The sequence below is a fragment of the Ciconia boyciana genome, chromosome 12 (genome assembly GCF_034638445.1).
Source record: "Ciconia boyciana chromosome 12, ASM3463844v1, whole genome shotgun sequence".
NCBI lineage: Eukaryota > Metazoa > Chordata > Aves > Ciconiiformes > Ciconiidae > Ciconia > Ciconia boyciana.
In genome coordinates this window covers 12,547,359-12,572,834 of record NC_132945.1, presented here as the reverse complement: position 1 = coordinate 12,572,834, position 25,476 = coordinate 12,547,359, and the positions used below count along the sequence as shown (strand labels likewise).

The following is a 25,476-nucleotide window of genomic DNA, read 5'->3' as shown; positions in this document are numbered from 1 at the left end:
GTATCTGAGCGCCTGAGGTCATGCAGTGACTCAATGTCAGAGCCGTGGATAAGATCCAGACCTCTTGACTCCCAGCTCCAAGACAAACACTGGAGTGAAGATCAACCACACCGCTCCCCGTAGCCTGGGCTCAGCTGCACCCAGCTCCCATGCACACTCAGCAATGTTCCTTTTGGCCACTCTGGGCACTGCCAAGACCTCTACATCCCATCTATCATGGCAAATGGGAGGCTCCACTGCCCGCTTGGAACCCCTGGGGTGTGTGCCCATCAATCCACAAGCAGAAGCGTATGATTGTCATACAAACACTCCAAAGATGAAGGAATGCAAAGTCCTGCCTTTACAGGACCTACTCTCAGCTTGATCACAGGGAAGCCATTTCACCTTCTCCATCCCTGTTTGTGAAGACTGGCTTGCAGTCTCCTCAGGACAGGGATGCAAGAGCATGTACACAGCCAACAGGAAAAGCATGCCCTAACTCTTACTGCAGCCCAACAAAAAACTAGACCGGTTGGTGTCCAACATTCAGGCTGTAAGTAGTACACAAAATAAACAAAGGACATCAATTCTGCCAAAGTTAATAGCTTCAGGCAAGAGGGATACAAAAGTAGGGTATTTAAAATATGGGATAACGTCATCTGTAAATTTGTCCAAAAAGGCAGAACTCTGCATTTGTGGATCTGAGACAAGGCAAAAGCAGCAAACCTGATATTAAAGGTCCATGGTTTTATCTGTGCCTTGCCAATGAGTGCAAAAAAATAGACCTCCTCCCCTTAAAGAAAAAGCTTATGCCTAGAAAAGATTTGTAGGCAAGATCACGAGTGAGGGAGTGTGAGAAATTCTTCCACTTTCACCAGTGAACAGCACCCTCACGCATCCCCATTTCTCACCACCACTGGAGAAATCACCAACATTTTATCCAGAAGGTAGTTTGATGCCTGTGAAAAATGTACTCAGGAAGTTAGAAGGGAAGCAGACAAAAGAGTTATAATAAAACCTGTCCTTTTTCTGCAACTGATACTTGTCAAATATAAAAACAGTCAAGGTAGAGAACAAGTTGTGCTAATCTGCAATATTTTCCCAGCAACCAGTTATTACTTTCACATTTTATTTTATAATGCTTAAAAGCCCTAGAATCTAGAGTCACATTGCTACAGAAGTAATTCCTATGGCACAACTGCAGAGGAAAGGTTGTGTTTCCAAGCCTGTGTCTGCCTGCACTACAGCCAGAGGTGATCACAGCCTGAATCCAGACATCTCTTCCAGATCTCAGCCTGGTAGCTCAGCTGCAGAGAGCAGCAAAGACAATAGCACAAAATTCAGTGTCACAGGTCTCCAGACAGTGGATGTTTACTTGGGCAACTGCCCTGTACTAATGTCCAAGCTGCCCTCTCTTCACTCCTACCCAAGAAATTTAGACTAGAGCAAGCTTGGGTTTCTCTGCCATCAGATCTCCAACTGCAATACAGACACAGCCAAAAAGACTCAAAAATAATGGACAGATAAACAGAGCTTACTTTATATTATCATCCACTGAAGCCACACCATTTTTATGAACTACGGCCAATGCTTTGAGGAGTCTGGTTCATGCATTTCTGACCACATGAACTTGGCAATGCTGGCAGAGCCAAGGCTTGTGGTTGCTAAGGGACAGGCATCAGCCTCAAACCTACCCTTTGGCCTAAACTACAGGAACAAAGGCACTGATAGGGATCTTAGGAGGTTGCACAGCCCATATCTTTCATGGAAGCAGACCAGAGTTTCTTCAAACCACCAGTGTCAGAATTCCACAGCTCCCCTGGACAATCTTTTCCAGCATTTCACTGCACTGAAGGCTTTTCCTAAATATCCAAACTAAACCTTCTCTGCTGTGTAAACGTAGTTTTGTCTCCAATTTCGCCCCAATGCTAGTGAAAGAATAAATTAATCATCCTTCCTTAACAACAGCTTTTATGTGCTGAGAAACCATTACATCCCTCTCCCTCCCCCACCAACACTGTCTTGCCTAGATTAAATGCACCTGATTTCTTCAACCTCTCCTCAGAGGTCGTGTTTTCTAAAGCTCTGACAATTAGCGCTGCTCTCCTCTGGCCTTTTGCCAGTTTGTCTACATCTCTATTTTAAAGCATGGTGTCCAGAAACCAGCCGCTGAAGCAAAGATGACATGTCACCAGTACAGAGAAAAGAAAAAGCAACCTCTCATGTACACCATTCCCACAGAAGCCTCTCCTAACCCACTGCACCCATCCTGGGAGCTGCTCACTTTGTGTAGGTTAGAGATGTTAAAGGGGCAGCCTAGCTCTTGCTGTTAGAGTGCATCACACATGCAGGAAGAGAGAGTGCAACACTGTCTCTTTTGGACAAGAGGGAAGATTATTCAAAACAGCTTTGTGCATGAGGCCCAGCGTTCCCTGCTTCACCCTGCCTGTGGCATCACCAGTCTTTGAGATCCCTGCAGCAGCAGGAAAGCTGCTTTAAGGTCTGCTGCTGAGTAAACAAAGCCAACCGGAGAAAATTAGATGTTTCAGCCACTAAACCTACATATAGAACAGGTCTGTGCCTTACCCTGCAATGGTAAATACCCACAGGCATAAGACTCCATCCATGCAAAACCCTGCTCCTCATCCCCAGCTCTCCCGAAGCCAGAGGACAGTAGTGGCACTAGAGCCCAGAAACAGCAGGTCTCAGACAAGGTTGCCCAGCACTGGCTGGCAGAACTATTTCTGCAAATGCAGGTTGATAGAGGCAGGCATGAAGAGAGCAAGGTTTGCTGATATATGTAGCTACAGGACTGCAGTGCCTTACTTGCATTTTCAATGACCCCCCACACCAAACAGGATCAGCAGTTAGGATATTCTCAGGCTTGCCAAAGGCATGACCAGCACACAGACTGTAATTTCACTCTCAGGACTTTTTCCTTCAGCCTTATCCCCACTTTCCTGAACAAAGGAAAACTGTTCAGTATCTGTTTGCTCTTTCTGCAGAAAATGGTTTGCCCAAGCCACTGCCTCTGCTTTGTTCACAGCACTGAACCTCAGGGCACCCTGGCTTTACGTTTACAACTTAAAACCATGACCCACGTCACTGCTACGTGCAGCAATGAGTTGGTTATACAAGGGCTGACAGACATGGTTAGTTAGGAGGCAAGAGCTCCCAGGTAATCAGAGGTGCAGAAGGCAGCACATTCAGCACTGAGGAGCTGCTGCCTGGATGCCACCATACAATCTCTTAAGAAATCCCTCCTGAAACAGATACCCTTGAATAATTTTCAGGTGATGGACTAATTAGTCTTGGGCCATAGTTTTTTTAAATCCACCAAAAAGTTAACTCAGAGGCCAGCCTACTATCAGGACACTCAAATTCACTGTGGAGGAGTTCTATACCTACCCCCCAGGACAGGGAGAATGAAAATGCTCCTGGGTTTTCACCATATAGGAGGATTGTAAGAAGAGTTCACAAATTGCTATCTGCATAATAGCTGTGCTCACAGATCAAGACTGAGGCTCTGCTACAGCAGTTAATAGGAGAATGTCTAAAAGATGCCATCCCAGTAGGCTAAACAAGCCAAATCACAAAAGTTTCCCAACACTAATTTTCCTGTTCCTTTCCTTTTTTTTTTAGCTTACGTACAGCATCAAGCACAAACTCAGTAAGTTTTAACACTGCTTCAGGAGCAAGAAAAGTTGACCATGTATCATGAAAGCAGAAATGTTTTGGGAACCACTTTGATCCAGCATCTCTGATTTGCAGTGACATCTAGAAAAGCCGAGTTCAGCAGGGTCTCTTAAGAACCTACTTAAACTTTTCCAACAAAATATAGGTTTAAATACCCATTAAACACTTTCCAACCTTTTTTCCACTTGGTTTTTTACTCTTATTTCCATTACCTCTCCTCAACCTGCAGCCACTGCTGTGCACTAAGCTTGCCAGGCTCAGCACATCAACCAGGAGCAAACACATTCAGAGGCTGATATCAAAGCTTTTCCCCTACTCTTAGCAGGTGATTCCATGACGTCTGTTGGATTTAAAAGAGCAAAGCATACCATGACATTACACTTTTGGCCACTGTTGTACATTACCAGAAAGAGAGATGGTCTCATGACAAGTCAGCAAATATGATGTTGTCTTCTTGTCTGTGGGGGAATAGGGAGTATGAGGGACTTGCTGCTGCTGAGGACTCTTCCTCATGAAGCAAGCATGGTATTTTGGAGCTGAAAGACAGGGCTCTGGTGTCCAGAATATCTGGGACTGTCAATGCCTGCTACTTCCCCACAGATTTGTTGTTCTGCAGGGGCAGGAGGGGTATCTACCACCACTGATTCTCATGGGGATTGAAGCCAGTCTCCAAGTAGGTCTGGCAGAAAACAGTTTCTTCTGCCTGACAAGTTTCCTGCATTTTGCCATGCTTCTTTAGGGAGTGCTCAGCACTTTTTAAGCCACTGAGCCTGTGCACAGAACAAGATTGTGCCTAACCTTGCTAGGCTTCCTATCCATCCACATCAGACCAGACACAGCAGTACCCTGTGCAAGGAGGCTAATGAGGATTTCCAGCCTGTATCATTCTGCTCTCCTGGCAGCCTGGATTTTCACCTCATCCAGTCAGATGACTGAGTTTGCACTATTCATTTAAGAAGGGGGAATACTAGGGACTTCCCAAGAGAAATGAAAAGTTAGAGTAAGCTCTCACCAAGACGGTGATATCAAGGACAGCACACAGGTTTGATGGAACATCTAAGGGAGAGTACAACCATAGCATAGCTCTTGAGCAAACCTTTGGAATATCCACACTGAACAAATGAAGAGCTTCAATAAGAGACAGCCTTTCCTCCAAGCAAGCAATGAGGCCAATTCTTCACCAAGGAGCCAAGAGACACAGCACTTGCAGAGCAGGCAGAACTGGCCACTCAAGTACTTCTATCCTGTGATGCTCTTTGCAAACACATGTTAACCTTGATAATGGCAGCCATATTTCCAGCATGTTGTCAAATGAAGCTGTCCCTGTAGATCTGAATAAAGAGAATTTTCTCAGGTAAGCTGTGCCTACTTGTGAACCAGTGCTGAGGAATCCTTTTGGAGGAACAATGCTTTCCCAATGAAGATGTAGCACTCATTCTGTGACTGTTTTAGGGAAAGCAGAGAGCTAAGGAGCACAATCTGTGAGGCACAGTGGATTACCTAATCTATCTCATGGGTATTTTTAATGGATTAGTAGGTATTAGAGTGGGATATTGCAAATATCCCATGGAAATTTGGAAGTGAGAGAGAACAATCAACTGGCTGCAAAAACAGTGTAAAGGTTGTCCCAGAGGTATTGAAGGATTACAGAGGAAGCTAAATCAAGGTTGATTTTAAAAGATGTTGGTAGACAGCTACCCAAGCTGAATAAAAACAAGGTCTCAAATGTATAGGCTTAAAAATGGAAAAAGAGACTAGACACCAACCCTTACATCATCTGTACTACTGGTGGACTCAGTTCAGCAAAGTGCCTGTATGCACACACAAGGCTTTCAGCATTAAGAAAAGTCACTGAGTACTCAGAATACCATCTGTTCTTGGGAGAGGGCTAGGTCAATATTCAGGAGACAGATTTTTAAAGGTGTTTCACCCTCAGTGATGAAGATAGTCTTCCAAAGCCTTCCGTATGCATCTCTCTTGCCTGGGTGATGCACACTTGGTAAGGTTACAGCAAAGTGAGGGGAAAATAAATTCCCAGGTTTGTCAAACCGCATATTTGCTCTCATTTACAGACATACACAACTGCATCACCTTACCAGACCTGATTATTATCAATCTGGCGTACCACCAGAGGGTCCCAAGCAATCAACTCTTTAAGAGTGACTTTACTAAGAACACCAATTCCAACTACCATCCATCCCTTGAAGTAGGCAACGCCCAGCTCAGCCCACAGACAGTTTACTTTGCAGGGCTGCCACAGCCATCAATTTCTTTGTCAGAGCAGGGCGGTTGCAGAAGGCAGATACAGATCTGATCATCAGGAGATGAAGGCAATGCCCTGACTTCCTGGTGCACTGTGCTGCTAGAGCAAGGATTGGTCACCTGCCCTCCCCTTCCAGGGACATTCCTCCCTGTGTCCTCCAGGGCACCCACACTGACCAGCTCCCTGGCTTTGCAGTCTGCAGGGCACACACTTTGTGTTTTCTTTTACATCCCTCCCTGCAGAGTAGGGCACTTCTATGAAACACTACATTTCCCTGTGGTTACACTGAGCTAACCCTGGGAAAAGCAGAGACACTGAGCATCCCAGATCCCTTCAGCTCTTACTCTCCACCAAGAGTAGTAGCAGGTGGGCAACAGGGCTTCCCAAGCCAGCATATATTGTAGACTGACAGCAGAACAACACAAGCCAGGCATTTTTTCCCCAGCAGCAATGTGAAGCATCAGACCCACACTGATCAGCCACCCCCACATTTCTCCACCTGAGAAGACTTTCCTCCTACCTCTGTCAGGATCCTGACAGGCAAGTGCATCTCCCCTGTGGGCCCTGCCAGTACAGCTGTGGAGCACAGCTCTGCCCACCTGGGAAGCTGTGGGGGACTCAGGAGAAATCCAGCCCTTTTGATTTTACTCAGGCCCTCAGAGTTCATATTTGCTCCTTCTCATCACAGCCAGTCTGGGCACTTGTCTGCACTCCCAGAGCCATCAGCACCCTGCTGCTCCCAGCACCACCACTCCCCCAGCTCAGGCAGACTCAGAAGCCTTTGGCACCTTGCTGTTCCTCATTTCCTAGCCCACTACCTGTTACCCTGCTTTTTAAGGCACACAGAAGAGGGCAGACATTCAGAAAGGATTGCACACAGACACTGAGGGTTTCAAAGCCCATGGGTAAATGTGCAAAAGGGAGCAAAGTATTTAATCATGTCCCTACAGCTTTCCACCAGAGCAGACTTGCCACAAGCCTCAGCACAGGCAGCTGCCCCCTCCTACCTCACATCCAGTTCACCAGGCTAGTCTCAGAGCAGGGGGCCACTCACCCCACTCCCAGGGGTCCCTCACAGCCTGGAAAATACTCTCTACAACACAAAATGCTGGATTCCTGCTCAAGCTCCAGTGCTACAAGGTCCACAAACACACACAGATTTTTAAGCAGGATTAGGGCTGAACCCCTAGCACCAGGACCGCCACAGCACCATGACCCTCCTGCAGCAGCCCAGCAGGTAGGAGTACAGCAAGCTACCTGAGGAAACCACAGCACCCTCCTCCTACCCACAACCAAATAGCTCCTAATGGCAGGGCTGGTGCTATATGTGGGACATCCCATCCCATCTCATCCCATCCCATCCCAGTGCTTGCTGGGGACTGACACAGGATCTGACCATCTGGCTCCCTCCCTCCACAGGACCCTCCACCAACCTCAGGTGGGGCTGCCAGGGTGGCACACAGGTGAGGCCATTTAGCAATTTTTCCTGCATACTAACTGGCAGCTGTGGAAATTTCTCCCATGTTGCCCATCAGCCTGTCTCACTTGTCATCTGCCCACTCAGGGTACAAAGGTCCTGACCCACCTTTTCAGTGCTGGGCTTTTCTGGCACATTACCAATAAATGCCTGTTACATGGAGGAGCCTCTCTCTTATGTGCACTGGAAATATCATCCCCCAAACAACTGCAGACCTGGCCGGTACTCGACTACGTGACCTGTCTGGGAAAACACTCTCACAGATTACCAAATCCTGAGCCATCTAATCCCCTTAGCTGAAAATGAGCCAAACCAAATTAATCTAAATGGGTTCACACAAGCTTCTCCGTTCATATCAAATCCATTACTCCGTCTTGGAAGTATTTGTAAGAACAACAACTGGACTTGTCATTTTTATCAAAGTGACAACAAGAAGGTGTTTTCCTTTTTTTCCCCCTGTTTTCAATTTTTAATGAGTTAGTCACACCTCCTCATCACTGTTTACGGACTCTTGTCTTTAAAGGGTACCACAGCATCTAACTCCTGGATTGAATCCAGTCGGACACGCACAGCATGCGGGGAAAAAAGAAAAGAAACAAGATGGACAGGTCAGGACATGCCAAACTTGCACAAATAGAGAAATCAGGGCTGGGACATCCAGGAGCAGGAGGGACTCTGCTGTGGCCCCCTTGCCATACCTCCATAAGATGATTTTTTTATGGTGCTGGACATGGTCCTTCATCCCCCAACACAGGATGAAGTCAATGGCTGCAGTCTCCAAGGGAAAGAAGATCATTCCTTTCTTGTTTCCTCTGTCAAGTCCTTTGTGGAGATATAGCCTTTTCCCAGTGCCCACCTTATCCTTCCCGATAGAGCCTGCTATTAGGGCTTTTGTTAATGCTGACTTCAGATGCTTCCCACCACCACCTCCTCATACCACGCACCTGGTCCTTTCTTTACCCTACGAAGGGCAAGTGGCCCTTTGGCTCAGCTCAGAGGCAGAGCTTTGGGGTCGCACGGTGCCCAAGGCTTACACTTAGTGACAGTCAGTACAATTTACAGTGCAAGCATTAAAAAAAAGGAGTGAGTCAGGCCTGAAAATATCATGACATTCACATTAAAATCATGAGTCTGAATTAGAAATCATGAGAAGCAAAGCACACACACAAACAAGCCTCCCCCTTTCCAAATGTTATACATGGGATTATATGTTTTCATCTCCCAGTTTCTGAGTCTTTTGGATGTGCCTTGTTCAGGTCGTTCTGCTTTTTCTCCACAGTCTCAAGGCAGAGAAAAATCTTACAAAATGCAGTGATGACTGAGAATTGCAAGTTTTTTAGGAAGAAGAACTCATTTCTAATTTGGTCACTTTTGAAACATCAACCCCTCCACTGGGGTTTCCATCATTTCAGTAATGATCAATTTGCAAAACTGTCCTGGAAATTCAGCAGGACAAAAGTTACCAGGTTACCTTTTACCCCAGCACCTCTTGTTAAGAGATAGAACTAACTGCCATTTGTTCACCAAAATAATTGCTTTCACTCAGGATGCATGGATGAGCAAATCTTGCAGAGCTTTTACATATATATTCATCTCCAGCAATTCATCAACATAATAATCACGCATTATTAACTTGAGTACTCATCAATTTTTTTTCTCTAGCTTCAAATACTAGCAAGGAGCTAGTGTGCAATAGGGAAGAAAAACATGTAGGGGAACTTGTGATGAACATTCTATTTTTGCTATGAAAGGAGGATAAGAAGAAAAATTCAGCTCATAATCTACCCTCTCCCTCACTTCCAAAAAATTCCTACCAGGCTGAGACCCTTCCCCAGAGGCTAGCAGACTGGGCTTTCTTGCAGACCTTCTCCCCAGCTGGAGGAGGTTTCCTTCTTCAGGTGACAATGTCCCGCTAGTAGGTTCCCACCCATAACCTGGGTGGCCTCCTCTCCTGGTGTGACAGCCTTTGATGTTACACCCAGAGCTTTGCCACCTGCAATGTGGAGCCCCCTTCTTTATGCATTCCCTGTTGAACTGCCCAGTGCAGCCCCTGAACCTGGCCTTCCCATGGCACAAGTTTCCCCCAACCTGAAGGAGCCATCTGCTGTGGTCTCATTAACACAAAGCTCCTTAAAGAAAGAAGCCTGTAGGTGGATTGTCTTGCTGTGGCCAATGTGTAAGAGGAACACCAGGAAGCTGTCTGGTAGCTGAGAAGATGTGTTTGGAAAGATCTGATCAGAAAACCTGTCCTGGTTCTGCGGCACAGCTGCCATTACGACCTGTGGCAGAGGAAGGGGCAGTTTGGTGTTCTCCCTTCTCAGCTGACTGATGAGCCTTGGTCCCAAATGCAAGCATGGGATGATAAACTGTCATAGGAACCAAGTAAGGCATGCTACTTCTGGGTCATTGCTCTTGGTAGGGGTTGGTCTGAGTAGTAGATAAAAGCCTACCATGGCTTTTAGTGGCTGAAATGACTCTGTGGGCTCAGAGAGTGGAGTCTCGCCCTGGGACAGGGAAGCCTGTGGTGTCCCCTCTTGCTGACAGCCCGTGGTGAGATTCATTACAGAAGCACAAGAAAAGTGAAGGTTGAAAGTAGTGCAACAGCCAGGACACCCTTCGCACTTTTTCTACTATATGACATGATCATACACAGGTAATATATTATCTGCCACATATAATTTTTTGAAATATTCAGCCAATGATCAAATTTTCAAAATTTCAGTTTTTCTGAAAAGGGCAGTGGGGAATGCCCTCCTGTTCCATCCACCAGAAGGGGAACTATTTGTGAACAAAATTAATGCTCATTGCATGTGAGAGCCTTTCCTATGGCTATACACCTTCCATTTCTCTGCAGCAAGAAGTGGGCCCACCTGCCTGTTCCCTTTGGGGATTTCACACACTACCACAGTCAAAGGAAAGGTCACGGTTTGGTGACCAAGCAGTGGACCAGAGCACTGAAGATGCTCAGGTCTGACCTCATAAATAAAGAGCAATAGCAGGAAGCAGAACTTTCCAGTGGTATTCCTTGCGCTGCCACAGGTTTTCTGTGTCATACCCAACAAGCTGCCCCCTCTTGGTGTGCCCTAGATGTAAAATGGACCTATCAGTGGCCCATTGTCCCAGAGGTAGTAGGGAAGATTTGTTAGTCAGTGTTTGTACAGCACAGGAGCCTTGCTGCTATCTGTCACACAAAGCCCGTAATACTACCTGAGAACAAATTATATTCGTGAATAATCAAGATCACATCCAGCTCAGCCCTGATTTGAGAATCCTTTTTGGCTGGTGATGATGTCCAGAGCAGAGAGAGCACAGCTTGATTTCCAGAGCCCAGGCTGAGCTGGCAGAGCTGGCAGGTAGAAATATCTTGTTTTGACTGGTAAACTGAGAAAATTTGACATGGTAACCACTGAGGGAGAGTAAATATGGAAAAACAAGATGTAATTTTTACAGAGGCTCTTTTCCAACTATAACTGTATAGCCATCCCAGACTTGAACTAAGAGGTCCTCAGGTCTGGGGAGGGAAGTTCAAGCCATGGGAGGTTTGGCTGAGGCTCACCCCTGTCACAAGCACAGACATCTACAAGTGTACAATTACTTAACAGCAGTATTCCTGCAGGACTGCAAAGAGCAAGAGAAACAGGAAAGGGAGGGGGGAAAGATCAGAGAAGAAAATTAGTTTTTAGCTCTGACACAGAACCAAGGATAAATGCCAAAACCAGAATAATAGCCTATAGGAACTGCATGATCAGTGTTCCCCAAACCAGCTTGAAATTCATACCCTGCTCAAAGCAAACAGTGGCGCTCCTACAGCCTGGGAGGAAGGGCTGACTGAGAAGAGGTCTGTTTCTTTCCATTTAATGGGAACAGGATCAATCACTGGATCTCCAGAATACCTGTTTGTTTGACTGATCTGTTTGTGCTATAGGGCTCCGCCATCCAACATTTCTCTTTCTCACATATGTGATGTGAATTCCTTTAATGGGCTTTATGCCATCATTAAGCACATCATTTGTCTTGTCCATGTTTCTAGTCATGTTTTAACAAGTGCATGATATTTCACATGAAATATCAAGATATAAATAGACACTTAACAAACCCCACCAAGGGCTATCAGCAAGAATGGCTCTTACAGACTTCCACACCAAATGCTGTCACTACCGCTGAAGAACCATCTTACATCAGTTCAGCCTGACACTTTAGTAGCCTCCAACTTCTTTTATTTGAATCAGACATAGGTGAGAAAAGTGACATGGACACACGGTCTGTCTTTCATGTAGCAGTAAAACTACAGCATATTCCTTGGCCTTTATATTTTGTGCTGTGTGGGTTAAAAACATTTTTCTGCCTAACTGGGATATTGAGAGTCTTAGGAAATGAACAATGCAGATATGTAAAGCTGCTCTGATGAACAGCTCTAGGGCTGTGGGAATATATTTTGAGTAATCAAAAGGATTTGTACTAATGGGTTTTACACTCTTTTTTACATTTTGCTTTCAGTGGCAGTCCCTTGAAGGCAAGTTTACTGGCAGCAATAATCTCAGAAATGGTGAGTGTTATGTAGATGTTAGTGAAGGAGGAAGATGGGTCCAGGTGAGATGGCAAACATCCTCCAGACTGGCTATAAACAACAATCTGCTTTTAATCAGTTAATTGATTAAGAAGTATTGGAATCATTCTACTAATCAATAACTTGAATGCATTGTATTCAGTCACAAAATATCTATGACTAAGAAAAGAGGCAAAATTCATGGAATAAATGCTTTGTTAAAATGATGATGACATCTTTCTTTGAGAGAGATATCTCAGAGCCCCTCGCTAGCCACAGTGCACTACAGTGGACTAGCTCCAACAGCACTGGAAAGCGGCTGTGTCAGGGGCCAAGCAGAGCTGCAGGGAAAGACTGCACCAGCCAAGGGTGAAAAGGAAGGAGGAGGGCAACCGGATGCAATTATCTGACATGGGCTTTGGCACAAACATGAGAATCAACATCTCCTCCAGTTCCTGTGAAAGTATACTGGCTTAATGGATGGCAGCAAGACTTCATGTCCTCCACCGGATACCAAATCCAGGAAACAGTGCTTCATACTACCAAGCACACCTCTAGGGCAGGCACACAGATTGCTCAGAAACCCAAGTCCAATTTGACTCTGGGCTGAGACCTGGAGGAACTCATCTTCATTGCTGTCTTCATCATGCCACCCAAAACTCCCTCCACCGCCCTGTGTCACAGCTTCCTGTCTCTGAAGAAGGATAACAAGGATCTTGTGGGGCCACAGATGAATGCACAAATGTGTTCAACATGCAGCAAGAAGATTGCAAGCTCTATCACACTGGAGGAAGGGGCTGGTCTAATATACTAAAATATTATTGCACTCAAAAAAAATGCATGAGAAAACAAAATGGATGAAAGCTAGGTGGAAGGATGCCCACTGCTGAATGGATGTTACAGAGCCAGTTCTTAATTAAACAGTCCACAGGATCCTTGTGCATTCCTTTTCCTTGTTTGATAGAGGATGGATTTGCTTTGAGGATGACGCAGGATTACATACGAGAGGATAGCACTGACAGTGGGGTCCCTGCCTGGTTTGCTGAAGAAGTTGATAGCCATGCAGTGAGTGAGGGGGAGGCCTCCAGGAAAGGAAAGAAGTTGTTTGTGTATCTGAGTCCTATTCTCCAGGACTGTGTTACAGGGGTTCCTACATGGAGCTTCTTACGCCAGTCACCTAAACCTCACAGGTTTTCATGAACTCTGAGTGTCTCTCTCTTGGGACACTGGGGCTGAGCACTCACAGCTGTAGCTGAAATCAATAGGAGCTGTGCTTCAGACATGCAGTGTGCTGACTACAATGCTGCTAAGTATTCTGGAAAATCAGGTGTTTTGGCTGGGCACCCCACAGCAGGGGATACCTTTGGCTTTTTGGAGGGGAGGTGTGAACATGTTTGTGCTGTACTAGTGTGTTTGTCAACAGTTATAAAAACAACTAATTCTGTGTTGTGAGCAGGTCTGAATACAGAGCAGTCAAGAAAGCATGAGTCCAAGATGGTCTTTGCCTGCTCAGTCCCAGGCTTTGCATCAGACATGCATCTCACTCCAGTCTGCCTCAACCTGCCCTAATCACCTGCCACGACCACCTCAGCTAGTCCCCACTGTCACGCTCCCAGCCTCTTGAATGAAGGGAACAAGGAAGATCAGCTCCACATGTAAATGGCATCTCTTGTGTGCTCTGTAGAGGTGTTCAGGAGGAACTGACTGTTGGACCTTGCCTCCTGATGCACCCTCACAAGGGGACCAAATATAGATCCAGGGACAAACCCCAATTCTGGCGTTTCTGAAGTCCTGAGTGTCTGACTTTACAGCCTCAAAGTCCTTTTCACAGCATGTATTTCCTATAAAAAGAGCAAAGTGAAAAAAATAGAAATTCTATCATGTGGCAATGTGTTAACATCCACATATGTCCCAAGAAGGACTGGATCCTTTCATTTCCTGCCACTTCAGTTAATGAAGTAAGACACAACAGCAGGAGGTTGTCATTTTCCTTCTGGATTAGCCCTAGAGAGGATGTGACCCATGGTCTGGAGCCAGAAGTCAAGTAAATGGGGGAGGAAGTGAGGGCTGCACAGCTGCAGACAGTTTTACTGACCAAGAACATCCTTTTCTTAACACCCTTTTCTCAGGAAGGAAAGTGGGACTACTGGCAGCCATGGTGGCATATCCACCTTTTCTTTGGCCCCAGGTGACACTGGGGTTTGCAGACTTCTCCAGACAGCTCCTGCCTCTCCTTCAATTTACTCCTTTCCCCAGTCTGATCCATATTCACCCCTCTGATTTCAAATCCAGAGCTGCTCCTCTGCCCTGACAGGGTATAAGGAAGGAAGGGTGATATTTCCCACTGTAGTAAGGCTCTGTGAAGTGCAGTGTTTCAGGTTAACCCTGTGTCCAGCTTTCGGCAATTTCTCCTGCAGACAGTGAAGGAGATGGCCCTGGCAGGAGGAGTGCCTTCCTGCTAAGTCTCAATTCCCTGCCCCGAAGCATGCAAAAGAGTTGGCTCAAGGCTTCTCAGAAGCATAGGGAAAATTTAATCTGGCTGCTCTGAGATTTAAACATTTTTGCCACAGAAGTGGAGGGGAAGAGAGCTGGAGAGCTGAGGACTAAGCCCTGGAAAGGCAGGTTTGCAGCTCCTACTGCCCCTGGGACAGGCAACCTAGGACCAACGCCTGGCCCCTGCTGGGCTGCCCTCTTCCCAGCCCCACACCCTGGCCCTCCTGCAGCAGCACCGCCAGTCTGGGATGCTGCACTGGCACCGGAGGTGGTGGGGCCACAGTGCTTGTACCAGCCGGTGCGCTGGCGGCCCCGGGCACCCGCCTGCTACAGACGCACCTGGGCCAGCCCTGCTGGAGGTGCTGCCAGTTTTACCCTGCAACATTTTAGGAGAGGAAAAAAACCCAGCATGTACGTGCCTCGGCTTGTTCTCAGAAATGTCTGAATCATTTTGCCTAAAATTTCCTCCCTCCCCTTCGAAAAGTCAAAGCAAGCTAGCTGCATGGAAAAAACACATCCACTGTGGCTGAACCTTATACGCAGTGGAAAACAGGGACATTTTCAGGAAGTCTTAACAATGTGCAATACCACCAGCCTTGACTACGTAAGAAACCAAATTCCCATTTCTTCCAGTACTGGACCACTAAGACCAGCTGTTTCCCAGCCACACAGGGCTGGTGGGTCAGGGCTCAGGGCCCCCTCCACCTCCTGCCGCATTCATGCCAGCCAACGCAGCCACTCAGCCTGCCAGCCCTGCCAGTTTCAGAGCCCTGAACTACTGACGATGCTTCACTGCAACACTTTATGCATCAGCAATCATTTATTTTTACAATTCTGGGTTTCAAGTGATGCTGTTACGCAGGGAAGGGCTGAGGATTTCATCCCCAGGTCCACTGAATTTGGAGTAGCCTTTGAAGAAGAAACACTAGGGAACAAGCAGGATGTGGAGGCAGGCTGGGTCCCCAAGAGGGTGCAGGTATGATGGAGCAGAGAGGGTCTGGGGGCAGGGGGGAGAACGGAGGGAGGCCAAGATATTGCAGCTAAGGAGGGGTTTGGGTGTCAGAGGAGAGGGGTGAGACTGGGTGAGGGTGATGAGAGCTGGGAAGCCAAGTCCATGCCACAGAGCAGATAAGGACCAGGACACAGGCTCGTTTCAATCCAAGATCCCCTAAGTGCCCCCAAGACCCCCAAGACCCCCCTTCTCCTTAGGGTAGTTTGAATTAAAAATGGGGCAGGGAAAGCTGCTTCCATGCATAGGCATGCAAACATAGGATTTACTGTGTAATCCTGAGGGCCTCCCAGTCATTCCTTTTTCACCAGGCATTTTCAGACACTGTACACACCACCCAAGAGAAACACTAGGAACCCTGCACTCTAGGTGGGCTGGGGACAAGGAGCAGAGAATGCCCTCACCTTGCTTTTGGCTAACAAGATCTGTAAATGATGCTGGGAAACCATAAAGGGTCCCCTTTCCATCTGCTCCTGGGAAGCAGGAGCCACCTGCTTGAAACTCTTGCAAAGTTTTGGGCTGGAAATGTTGCACCAACAGAGAGCAGCTGAGTCACTGAGCGCAAGTGGGATCCTCCTGCCATTCCTTCATTGCCTTCTCTATCCTGGGGCAATACAGTCTTCGTTTGCTTTCTTTTTTTTTTTTCCTTTTTTTTTTCTCCTATAGAACTAGTGCTTTTGAAAGTGAGTGCCTAAGAGCACTTACAAGAACCAGGGTGCTGCTCTGAATGCTCCCTCTCTCCCTGACCCGTGGCCCTGCAATGCTTCCCAGACCTGATCTGCAGCATCCGCTGCTCGTCCAGTCCTAAATCGTGAGCATCCTGCTTGCCTTACTGTGGTCTGGCTTGCAACATACCCACTGAATATTGACCCCCATACTGTCCATCCCCCAGGCCAGGGCCAGCTGGATGACACCCACCTGCGATTTGATCTCCCTGTGAGATACACTGCCCTCCTCCCAGAGAGCTGAGCGGGCTCCCCAGCACACCCTGCCAAAAGACCTCGCTCTGCATCATTGCTGATCTTGCAGTACCAGGACAGAGATCTCCCTCTTCAGCAGACCAAAAGCCCTGGCTGTATCTTCCTCCTGCCCTGCAGATGCCTCCTCCAAGGCTGCTCCAGATCCCCACCACAATCCTGGCCAAACCCTTTAGACCTGCTTTGCAATGATCCCCTGCCCTTTCAGTCCCAGGCCATCTCCTTGCTCAGCCCATGAAAATTAGTCTTTGTGGTCCCTACATGTCCCACCTTGCCACTGTCCCACATATCTCCAACCTGGTATGCTACTCTAGGGCTTGGGGGACTGTGGCTGAGAAGTGAGAGGGGTCTGTCCAGCACTCCCCAGGCTGGAAGGGTTTATCGCCTGTGCCCCAAGGACCGATATACCTGCTGGCCCTTCAATGCCACTCCCCTCCACTCCACCTCACCTGGTGCCTGACCCCCTTGGGCTGCCCCCACTGAGCCAGGACAGCTTACTGGAGGAGTTGCTCCCACATTTTTCCATCAATCCCACATGGCTCCAACTTTCGCCCTTTCTCCCGCATGTCCCTTCATTCAGCCCAGTTCCCCAGATGAGCACGTCACACTCATTGCCACAGCACTACCCCTGAGAGCCGACCTGCTCATCGGCCTAATGGGTTTCCAAGGGGGTGGGGGAGAGGGGAGGAGAGCGAGTGGCTGGCATTTCTCAGCCACTCAGCTTGGCCCACAGCTAACGAGGCATCTCAAAATTAAAAAGTGAACTGCAATCCCCAGCAGGCCTGTCCTCCTTTTGGCATTAGTCGGAGTTCTCTTTCTCTCTCAAAAAAGAGGACTGGGGAGCCGTGAGTTGCATTTGGAGCCATTGGAGCACCACATCCCGGGGACAGTGGGGGTGCTGGGATGAGGAGGGCAGCCTGGGGCTGCTGTGCCATGGAAGCACTGGCTCTCTTAGAAAGGTTGAGAAGTGCAATCTCTGCCTCACCATGGCAAGGAGCACAAATTGTATATAGGAACATGCTCTTCCAGTGCCTCTACACCCAAAGGTCCCCAGCTCCCTCCCACTCTGTGGGCAGCAACTGTGGATGTGTGGAGGAGTCCCAGAATGCAAAGGTGGTACCCTGCCTTCAGGGCTGAGCGGGTGGGGGACAGTGCAGAGGTGATTGCTACCAGGCACTGATGTGGGGGAAGGATGGCAAGAAGGAAACAATACTCCTGTAGGAGGAAGAGATGGGGAAAGTGAGCAGGGAAAGAGCAGAGAAGGGAGAAAGGGAGGGCAGCCTGGTTTATCACTTTTGTGGGTTGCATTTCTCACATGGGAATCTGTCTGGGAAGGGTCTTTCTCTGCCTGCGCCTCTGGGGTGCCCAGCACCAGCTGCTCTGATCTTCCAGCCCCCCAGTGCCCTCATCTTTGAGCTGCAGAGGGCTGAGGGCTCTGGCTTGTAGAGGTGCTCTCTGGAGCAGCTCAGCCCGGCTCACAGCAAAATGAGCAGTAGCTGCTTTGCTCCAGGCCTGTCCACTCCTCCTGCAGGCAGCTGCCTGTCCAGCCAGACCCCTCGGTCACTGCTGGACCAGCCCCGAGGATGTTCCTCTGGGGCAGATGGCTCTAAGCAGGACCTGTCCCCCCTCTGAGATGCTGTCTCAGCCATTTGCAGCACACCCTGACTGGTCTTCGCAGGGCGAGACCACAAGCGGGTGAAGAGTGATTGCCTCCCCCAGCAGAGATGGCTTACACACAACTTGCCCAGCTGGAAGGCAGCCGAGGGGTGGCAGAACAGTCCAAGTGGAGCACGAGGGGGGTTGCGGGGCAGTCTCCTGGAGAACAGGCCAGTCCTCAGGGTGCTGGGACTGGGGTTCAGTCCAGTCCCAAGCATTCCTGAGAGATGGCAGGTCTGCATACAGACAGCTTCCAGGACTTTGCCTAAAGTGTGCCTTTTCTAGCTGCACATAATTTACTGGGGGGAATTTCACCCTCTCCACAGCAGGGCTGTGGGTGAACTAGAAGCCACAAAGGGTTAGACTCATCCTGCCATGATCCCACTGGATTTCTCCTAGGAAGGGATTTGGCCCAAAATCTCAGAGAACTGGTAAGCTCTGGGGACAGCAGTGGTGCAAGAAAACTTCCACCCCTTTCCCCTGGGCTTGTAATGCTAATGATCTCCAGCTTTCAGACTCACCTCTCTGCCCACCCTTCCCTCATCTGTAAATGCTGCAGGGGAAATTTTGTCCAGATAAGCTTACTCTCAGGGGGAGGGAGCCAGACATGCTGAGAGTTAGGGCATCCCTGCACATTGAGCACCAAAGGCAGCGTCACTGGTGCTGCCAGCCAGGACTTTGCACTCACGAGCAGAAGGAAGGACAAGAAATGGTGAAAGGCAACAGTAAAATGAGCGCAGGAAAGAGGGTTACTGTCGTCTTTCTATTTCTCTGCTTGAGCAAGGGGAAATGCAGTTGGTACTTTGGGAATTCAGAGTAAAATCAAATGAAATGCAATGGTTACCCAAAAACATCGTTTTTACAGTCAGGAAGGACACAGTGCCTGCCAAGCCCAGCCCGTGCACCACACAGACCTGGCAGGGTCAGCAGCACCGCCTGCACAAAGCCCCGTGCCACCTTGCCCAGGCTGAAGGAAGGGGTGGTCCGTGTCCTGGGGGGATGGTAGGATGCCCTGGGGACCTGGCATCAGTACACAGGCTCAAAATGGACCTGGGCTGCTGGATCTCCAGCCCCACAGCTTCCCACTGCGACCCTCTGCTCTGTGCCTCCGTGGAGCCAGATCACCTACTGTTTTACTGTATCATAATAATCTCAATGGTTTACAGGATGGTTTTCTTGCAGGTTTTATGTCATATCTACAGTTTTCCCCCTCATAAAATGTGACTGCACCAATTCCTGTGAATGGGGCTGGTCAGCTAATATGGAAATTTCATGTTTCCCAGACAGAGCCTTTAAATCAAATCCCATGTTCAAAGGAGAGAAGGGAGAAGGGGAACTCCTGTTCCCTTCCAGAGTGCTGCAAGACTCCTCGAAGTGTTCCCCCCTGCACTGAAGTGACCTCGCAGATGCCCACTGTGCACTATGGAGGGATGAGCATCTTCCCTGCACCACAGTCCTCCATGAGGCGAGGGCCCAGCAGCACTTGGTGCTGCTGCCTGAAAGCCCCTGCTCCACCCTGGGGGAGAGTGCGGTGGCAAGGGTGGTGGGGACGGTGTGCATGGGGAGGGAAGGCAGTTTCTGCCAAAGGGTAAGGGGCAGTGAGTGGATGGGGGCAGGTTTGGGTGAGGTGCAGGGAAACCAGAGGTTTCAGGTTTGTTCATGGGGTCATGGGAAACTGAAATACACTGAAGTGACTTCAAAACCTGGTGAAATCAGTGGGGATATTCCCCCACCCCCAGCTTCAAGGAACTCTGGATCAGGCCGTTTGGGAGAACACTCCTCCCTTGTATCACCATGGACTTTGCCCTGGCATCTCTACCCCTTGAGAGCACAAGCATGAATCTGCTTCCCAGCAGTCATCTGGAGAAGGACATCTCGATGTGATTCCTGTCCTCCTGCAAGCTGAAGATCCCCCAGTCCCACACATCTCCTCGTGAGGAAGAAATAGCATTGCTCAGAAAAGACTGAAAACAGCCAAGCTTGGCAGGCTGAAGCCAGAAGTCTTCCAAATCCTCCTCCCCGTATGGTCACCTGTGGTTCTCCACTGCCTGCTCCTCTCTAACAAATGGACCTCAACTGTACCCTGGAGTACGACAGTACCCAATGATTATTTCATGTGTCATCTCCACCAGGACAACAAAGAGAAGGCTCTTCCCATTCTCCTTTTTGCTCACAGGACACGAGAGGAATTGCAGATCCTTGCATCTCCTACTGAATAAGCAGCGAGGCCACCAGTTCCCCACGGAATATTTTATCCCATATTGTTGCTGAGAGGGCAGCCTGGCAGACCGACCAACACCCCTTACAACAGACACCCCAACCCTCTGCAGGGAAAAGAGCTAAAAAATCTGTCATCGAGAACAGAAGTGGAGGAGGGTGACCTGTTGTCTGTCAGGAGGACAATTTGGATTAGAGGAAAAGCAGAGTGCCTCTGTCCCAGCAAAACATCCCCAGAGACATCACACCATGGATAACCCCCAGCTGTCTGCAGAAATTGGACATGTCAGGAGGAGAGGAGGTGGTGAGAGGAGGAGGGAAACCAGGAGGCAAGAAAGAAACATGAGGAAGAAGGCAAGAAGGAGATGGGGCTAGCAAACAGTGGTGGGGGGAGAAGTCAGGTGGGAACATTTTGCAAGGTTAGTGCATGTTGTGAGCAGCCGAGCTGCCAGCACAGACATGCGACTGTGCCCATGCTCTGCTCCCCGCGACCAGCCATCACCATACCTCCAAAGTCAGGCCTGAGGCGGACATCATAGCCCTTCAGCAGTTTGTCCACAATCTCTTTCACCACAGAAATATTCCCAGTGGATGGGCTGAAAGACAAAAGAAGAAAGTCCTCATCATCCCGTATGCCACCAGCCCCGCGGGAGGGTGTCCTGGCTGGGCAGCACCGCCAGAGCATCCCTCATGCCCCACAGCACCAAAGCACCTGTGTGTGCTATGGACACTGTAGCCATGGGCACCGCCTGTCCCTTTCCTTTCTCACTCCTATTTTCTGTCCCTGGCACAGGTCTTGGCTCCCGGCCTGCACATGAGCCCCACGGGGCTGCCAGGGGTCCTAAGCCATCCTTGGGGGTGGCACAGGAGTCTCAGCAGGTATTTTGGCTCCTCTTCTGTGGCTCACTCTGAATCCTGGATACTCCAAACTCCATCACCCCATGCTCCCACCTGGTACGTGCCTGCATCCCAGCAGTCCTGCAGGCTGGTATCCCCCGCAACACAGGCACTGCTTACCATGCACACCCTCTCCCTGGCCACTGACCTGCACACTTGGGGCGCCTTGCTCTGCCCTGCCCATAGGTGGGTGCACACCCACACACGCAGGCAGAAATTATCCTTTCTGTTCCACCAAGGTGTGCACAGGGTGGCTGCAGCCTCCCTCTTGCAGGGCTTGCTCCCCTTCCCCTGCCACACTGGGCACTTGCTCCCAGTCTCACACCACACAGCACGGACTTGTCACACACTGAGGTCCCCACTACACAACTCCCCCCCCAGCAGGCGCCCTGCACTGTCACACATCCCAGTGCAACCTCTGCTTCTCAGCACACCCAGGTATTTCTTCATATTATTGAAGTAAAGGATAAAACAATATTCCTTTTGTCCTATGGCCTCATAGGCTGATCTTTGGCATGTAAAAATTCATTTTCTGTCACTCAGCATCACTGTGACTTCTTAGCAACACAAATCAAGAGACAGAGACAGGGAAGGAGAGTCCATCTTTCTGCTCTCTGTGCCAGGGCAGTGATCCTTTCCCTCCCAGCCCTCTGACTTGCACGCAGGGAGGGTAGCCGTCCTCCCTAACACTGATCCAGCTCCTCCAGCCATTTCAGCAAGAAGGGAGCTCCCTCTAATAACAGCTCAAGAGCCAAAGCAAAACTGAAGGTGGGAAACCAGAAAACAGAGGATGCTAAAAATATTGAACCTATTCAGTGCTGCGGGGTATATAGGTTTTCTGCCTGAAAACCCAGCCTCTGTGCCACCCTCATCCCCTGCTTTGCATGAGAATAGAGACCCTGCCGGTGACAACTGCTGCTCTTTGCAGTCACCCACCACAACAGCATGTCTCCCTGTCAACACTGCCTCCCACATCCATCCAAGTCAAGCTGGAAAGCTGCACCATAGCACTACCTCTGCCAGCCAGCCCTGTGCCTCACTGGACACCAGGGTTTGCACTGACATGTGCGTGTGTCTGCACGCACACACACAGACATGCATGTTCTCCTGACTGTACAGAGGATGTACGCACTCCCTGCCTGTGCACGTGCAGGCATGCAGACACATGAAAGCACTGGAGCTCAAGAGTACAGCTGTGAAACGTGCACAAGCGTGTGTGACCACATCCAAGTGTGTGTGGAGGTGACTGTGGGTGCAGATCTTGCTCCATTGGGTTATGACGAGACACTGGGCTGTGGACACATAAACAGGCATTTGTGGGTGCCTGAGATTGGGTTCCCAGGTGCCCAGACTCTGTGTAGATGTGGGTGGAGGCATGTGGGACCACTGGGGAGTCTGGGCATGCGTTAAGGCTCTGGATGTACAGGCTGTATATGTGCAGGGATTTCTCAACTGAACAGAGATGTGCAAATGTGAGACAGCACACTTCCCAGGCCCAGCTTTGGTGCATGGACAAACCTTTCAGCACTTGTGCTGGGGGGGGAGGCGGGGGGAAGTGTCTGAGCTGTGTTCCTGAGCATGCACCTTACAGGGGTACAGCTCTTCATTGCATTCCTTTATTCACTGTAAAAAAGCCAGAGAGGTGTGCACAGGTGGACATTTTCACAACACTGGGTCTAGGCTTGCAAGGTCTGCCTGCACCTGTGGATTTCTATGCAGGTATGTGAGGTTTTACAACATGCTTATGTATATATGCTTACTGTGGATTGATAGTGTGTACCAGCATTTGTTCATCTCTAGATAGTCATTCCGAGGTACATTGATTTCCATATTCATAGATTTCCATGTTCATATTATAGAAACAATGTATTTCTCAAGGGATTTAGACACTTCTGTTTAGCTTCATACAGGACATAAACTCAGGAAGCAGTGTTACCTCCTTAATATAGGCAAGGAAATTGAGGCAGAGACAGTAACCAATGTGCCAGGGGCCCTGCAGAAAGTGGCAGAATGGGAAGAGGGGGCTCTTTCCTCCTCATCAGCTACAAGTTGGCCCAGTGAGGGCATAAACTGGCAGCATGCTTAAGGGCAAGGTCTCTTGCCTCTCAGTGCTCCTTTTGATCCACAAAGCCACGTCCCTCCTGCTGAACAGGAGAGTTGTGCATTTGCCCAGCTGTGGGTGAGAAGCTGCATGTAAGTGTTATTCCTGGCAAATGTGGGTCTGCATGCGCTTAGGGAGCACGTACATCCAGCCTGTGAACTGAATTTTTGAATACTGTGTCCCTGATTTTGTGTGGGTGTGCATGTGTTTTGCATATACACGTACACTTGCAGACAAACATCTACATATATGTGCACCACGTTGCTGGCTGGGATGTGTGGGAGTAGCTGAAGGCATGTGCACATGGGAGAGTGTTTTGTCTCCAAGGCATGCACAGATATACATGCAGAGTATAGGTGAATATCAGTCCTGGACATAAGCAGATATAAACACACATGCAAGGACATGTCTGAGCAAAGGCTTTTGATATGGGCATTGCCCTTTACACACTTGCTTGGACACTGCCTCTAAGCATGCCTGTGTATGTGTCCATACACAGTGGAACCATGCATGGATGATATGGGTAAGGTGGGCATGAATCTGCGCATGTGCATGTTTATAACTATGGGAACATAAATCTTTGTATATACAGATCTGCAAGGCTGTGCAGGGACCTGCATGTGTGCATCGGGAACGCACTGCTCAGTGTGCATGGCTGAGCAAGGAAATGCTACAGCTCCCTCCCCAGCAGACTTCATGAACACTGTCAGCACAGAGGCACAAACCCACCTGCCCGCATGTGTGAGAAAGGAGGGTGAGGAGGAGTAGGCAGCGCTACTCCTGTGCGTGAAGGCAGTGGATAAACGCCTGTGTCGGAGCAAACAGGTGTGCTCTGTACACCTTGTCCAGGCTGGATGGTGCCTGCACCTCTGTTTGCTTGGATCACTTGGAGTGCTCAAGGCATATACGAGGAATAGCTGCAGCTTGAGTATGCAGGGTATTAGTGCAAACATTTACATGGCTACATGCAGAGCAGGTAAAGCATGCTGTGCTCTGTAGGTGTGTTGTGATACACGTGTGTGCACCCGAATGGGCATGGATGAATGCGCACATGCAGGGATGTATCTGAACAGATCACACCCACAGATGATTATGTTCCATGCCATAAATCTGCGTGGAGGCACAGATGTAGGCATTGCCTCCCGTACACCGCAGAGCGAGAGCTTTTGTACAGGCACAGCACGCTTGGATGTGAGTGTGGCTGCGTGTGTACTCTGTGTGTGCAGGCACAGGCATGGCCAAGGCAGCCCTGTGCCGGGGTGCGTATGCACACAGCTCGGTGCCATGCACTCCGTCGGCTCCTAAGGACACCATGTTCCCCAGCAAAACGCTTCATTTTGCCATTTTTCCCCCAGGTTGCATGCGGGGGAAGGGGGGACGCGCTGCAAGTGGGCTGCGAGGTGGGCTCCGTCTGCAGAGAGCCTGCTCCACATCTCATGTAGGAGCATCCCTCCTCCCCCTAAAATGACACGGACTGGGAAATAACAACAGCAGCAGCAGGGGAAGGAATTTGGGGAAAGGACCCCTTCCCCTTTCCCAGATCGATGGAGAAAACCCCAAACAAAACAAACAAATCCTGTATCAGCCCCCCTGTCCCTGCAGCCTGGGATCGCAATCCTTACCTTTGCGCACAGCAGGCGAGACAAAGAGCTGCTAAAGCAGAGACAATTCCACTCAATCTGTCTGCCTGAAATGTCCACATTTCCACAAAGACGAAGGATGAAAAAAATCTTTGGAGGGGAGGGGAAAGAAGGATGGATCTTCTGAAATCCCCCTCCAAAAAAAGGGGGGGAGGGAAAAAAGAAACCAACCCCCCCCCAGTTAATGATTTCCTAGAGAAAAAGAAAAATGAACAAAACTAAAAAATGTGGGGGAAAAATATCCCCCCCCCTCCTTCAGTGCCAGTCAAAGAATTCGCTTCTTCTTCCTTTCAGCATCCTCTCAACAAGAGACATCCTCTGGCAATGGAGAAAATCCCAAGAGAAAGAAAAATAAAATGCCCCAAAATGGGCTCAGCAAAATGTGAAATTGAATCTCACAGGTACGCAGAAAAAGGAGAAGAAGAAAAAACAAAAAAAGAAAAAGAAAAAAACAACTCAGTGTCTCCTGAGCACTCCACTTGGATTATTTTTCCTCCTGCTCTTTTGCCATCCGGTTCTGCAGAT

The 25,476-nt window shown here is 49.0% G+C and overlaps 1 protein-coding gene across 2 annotated transcripts in view; it reads right to left on the bottom strand.

The window, feature by feature from the left end:
* Positions 1-25,013, bottom strand: part of LOC140658462 (gamma-aminobutyric acid receptor subunit beta-4) — a 75,959-nt gene extending 50,946 nt beyond the window's left edge. For both annotated transcript variants that reach the window (XM_072876922.1, XM_072876923.1), the window contains exons 1-2: positions 24,934-25,013; positions 20,821-20,909 (exon numbers count right to left, since the gene is read on the bottom strand). In XM_072876922.1, coding sequence (XP_072733023.1) covers positions 20,821-20,909; positions 24,934-25,013 — 169 coding nt within the window. The remainder of the gene's footprint in view (positions 1-20,820; positions 20,910-24,933) is intronic.
* Between the last annotated feature and the right edge of the window lie 463 nt (positions 25,014-25,476).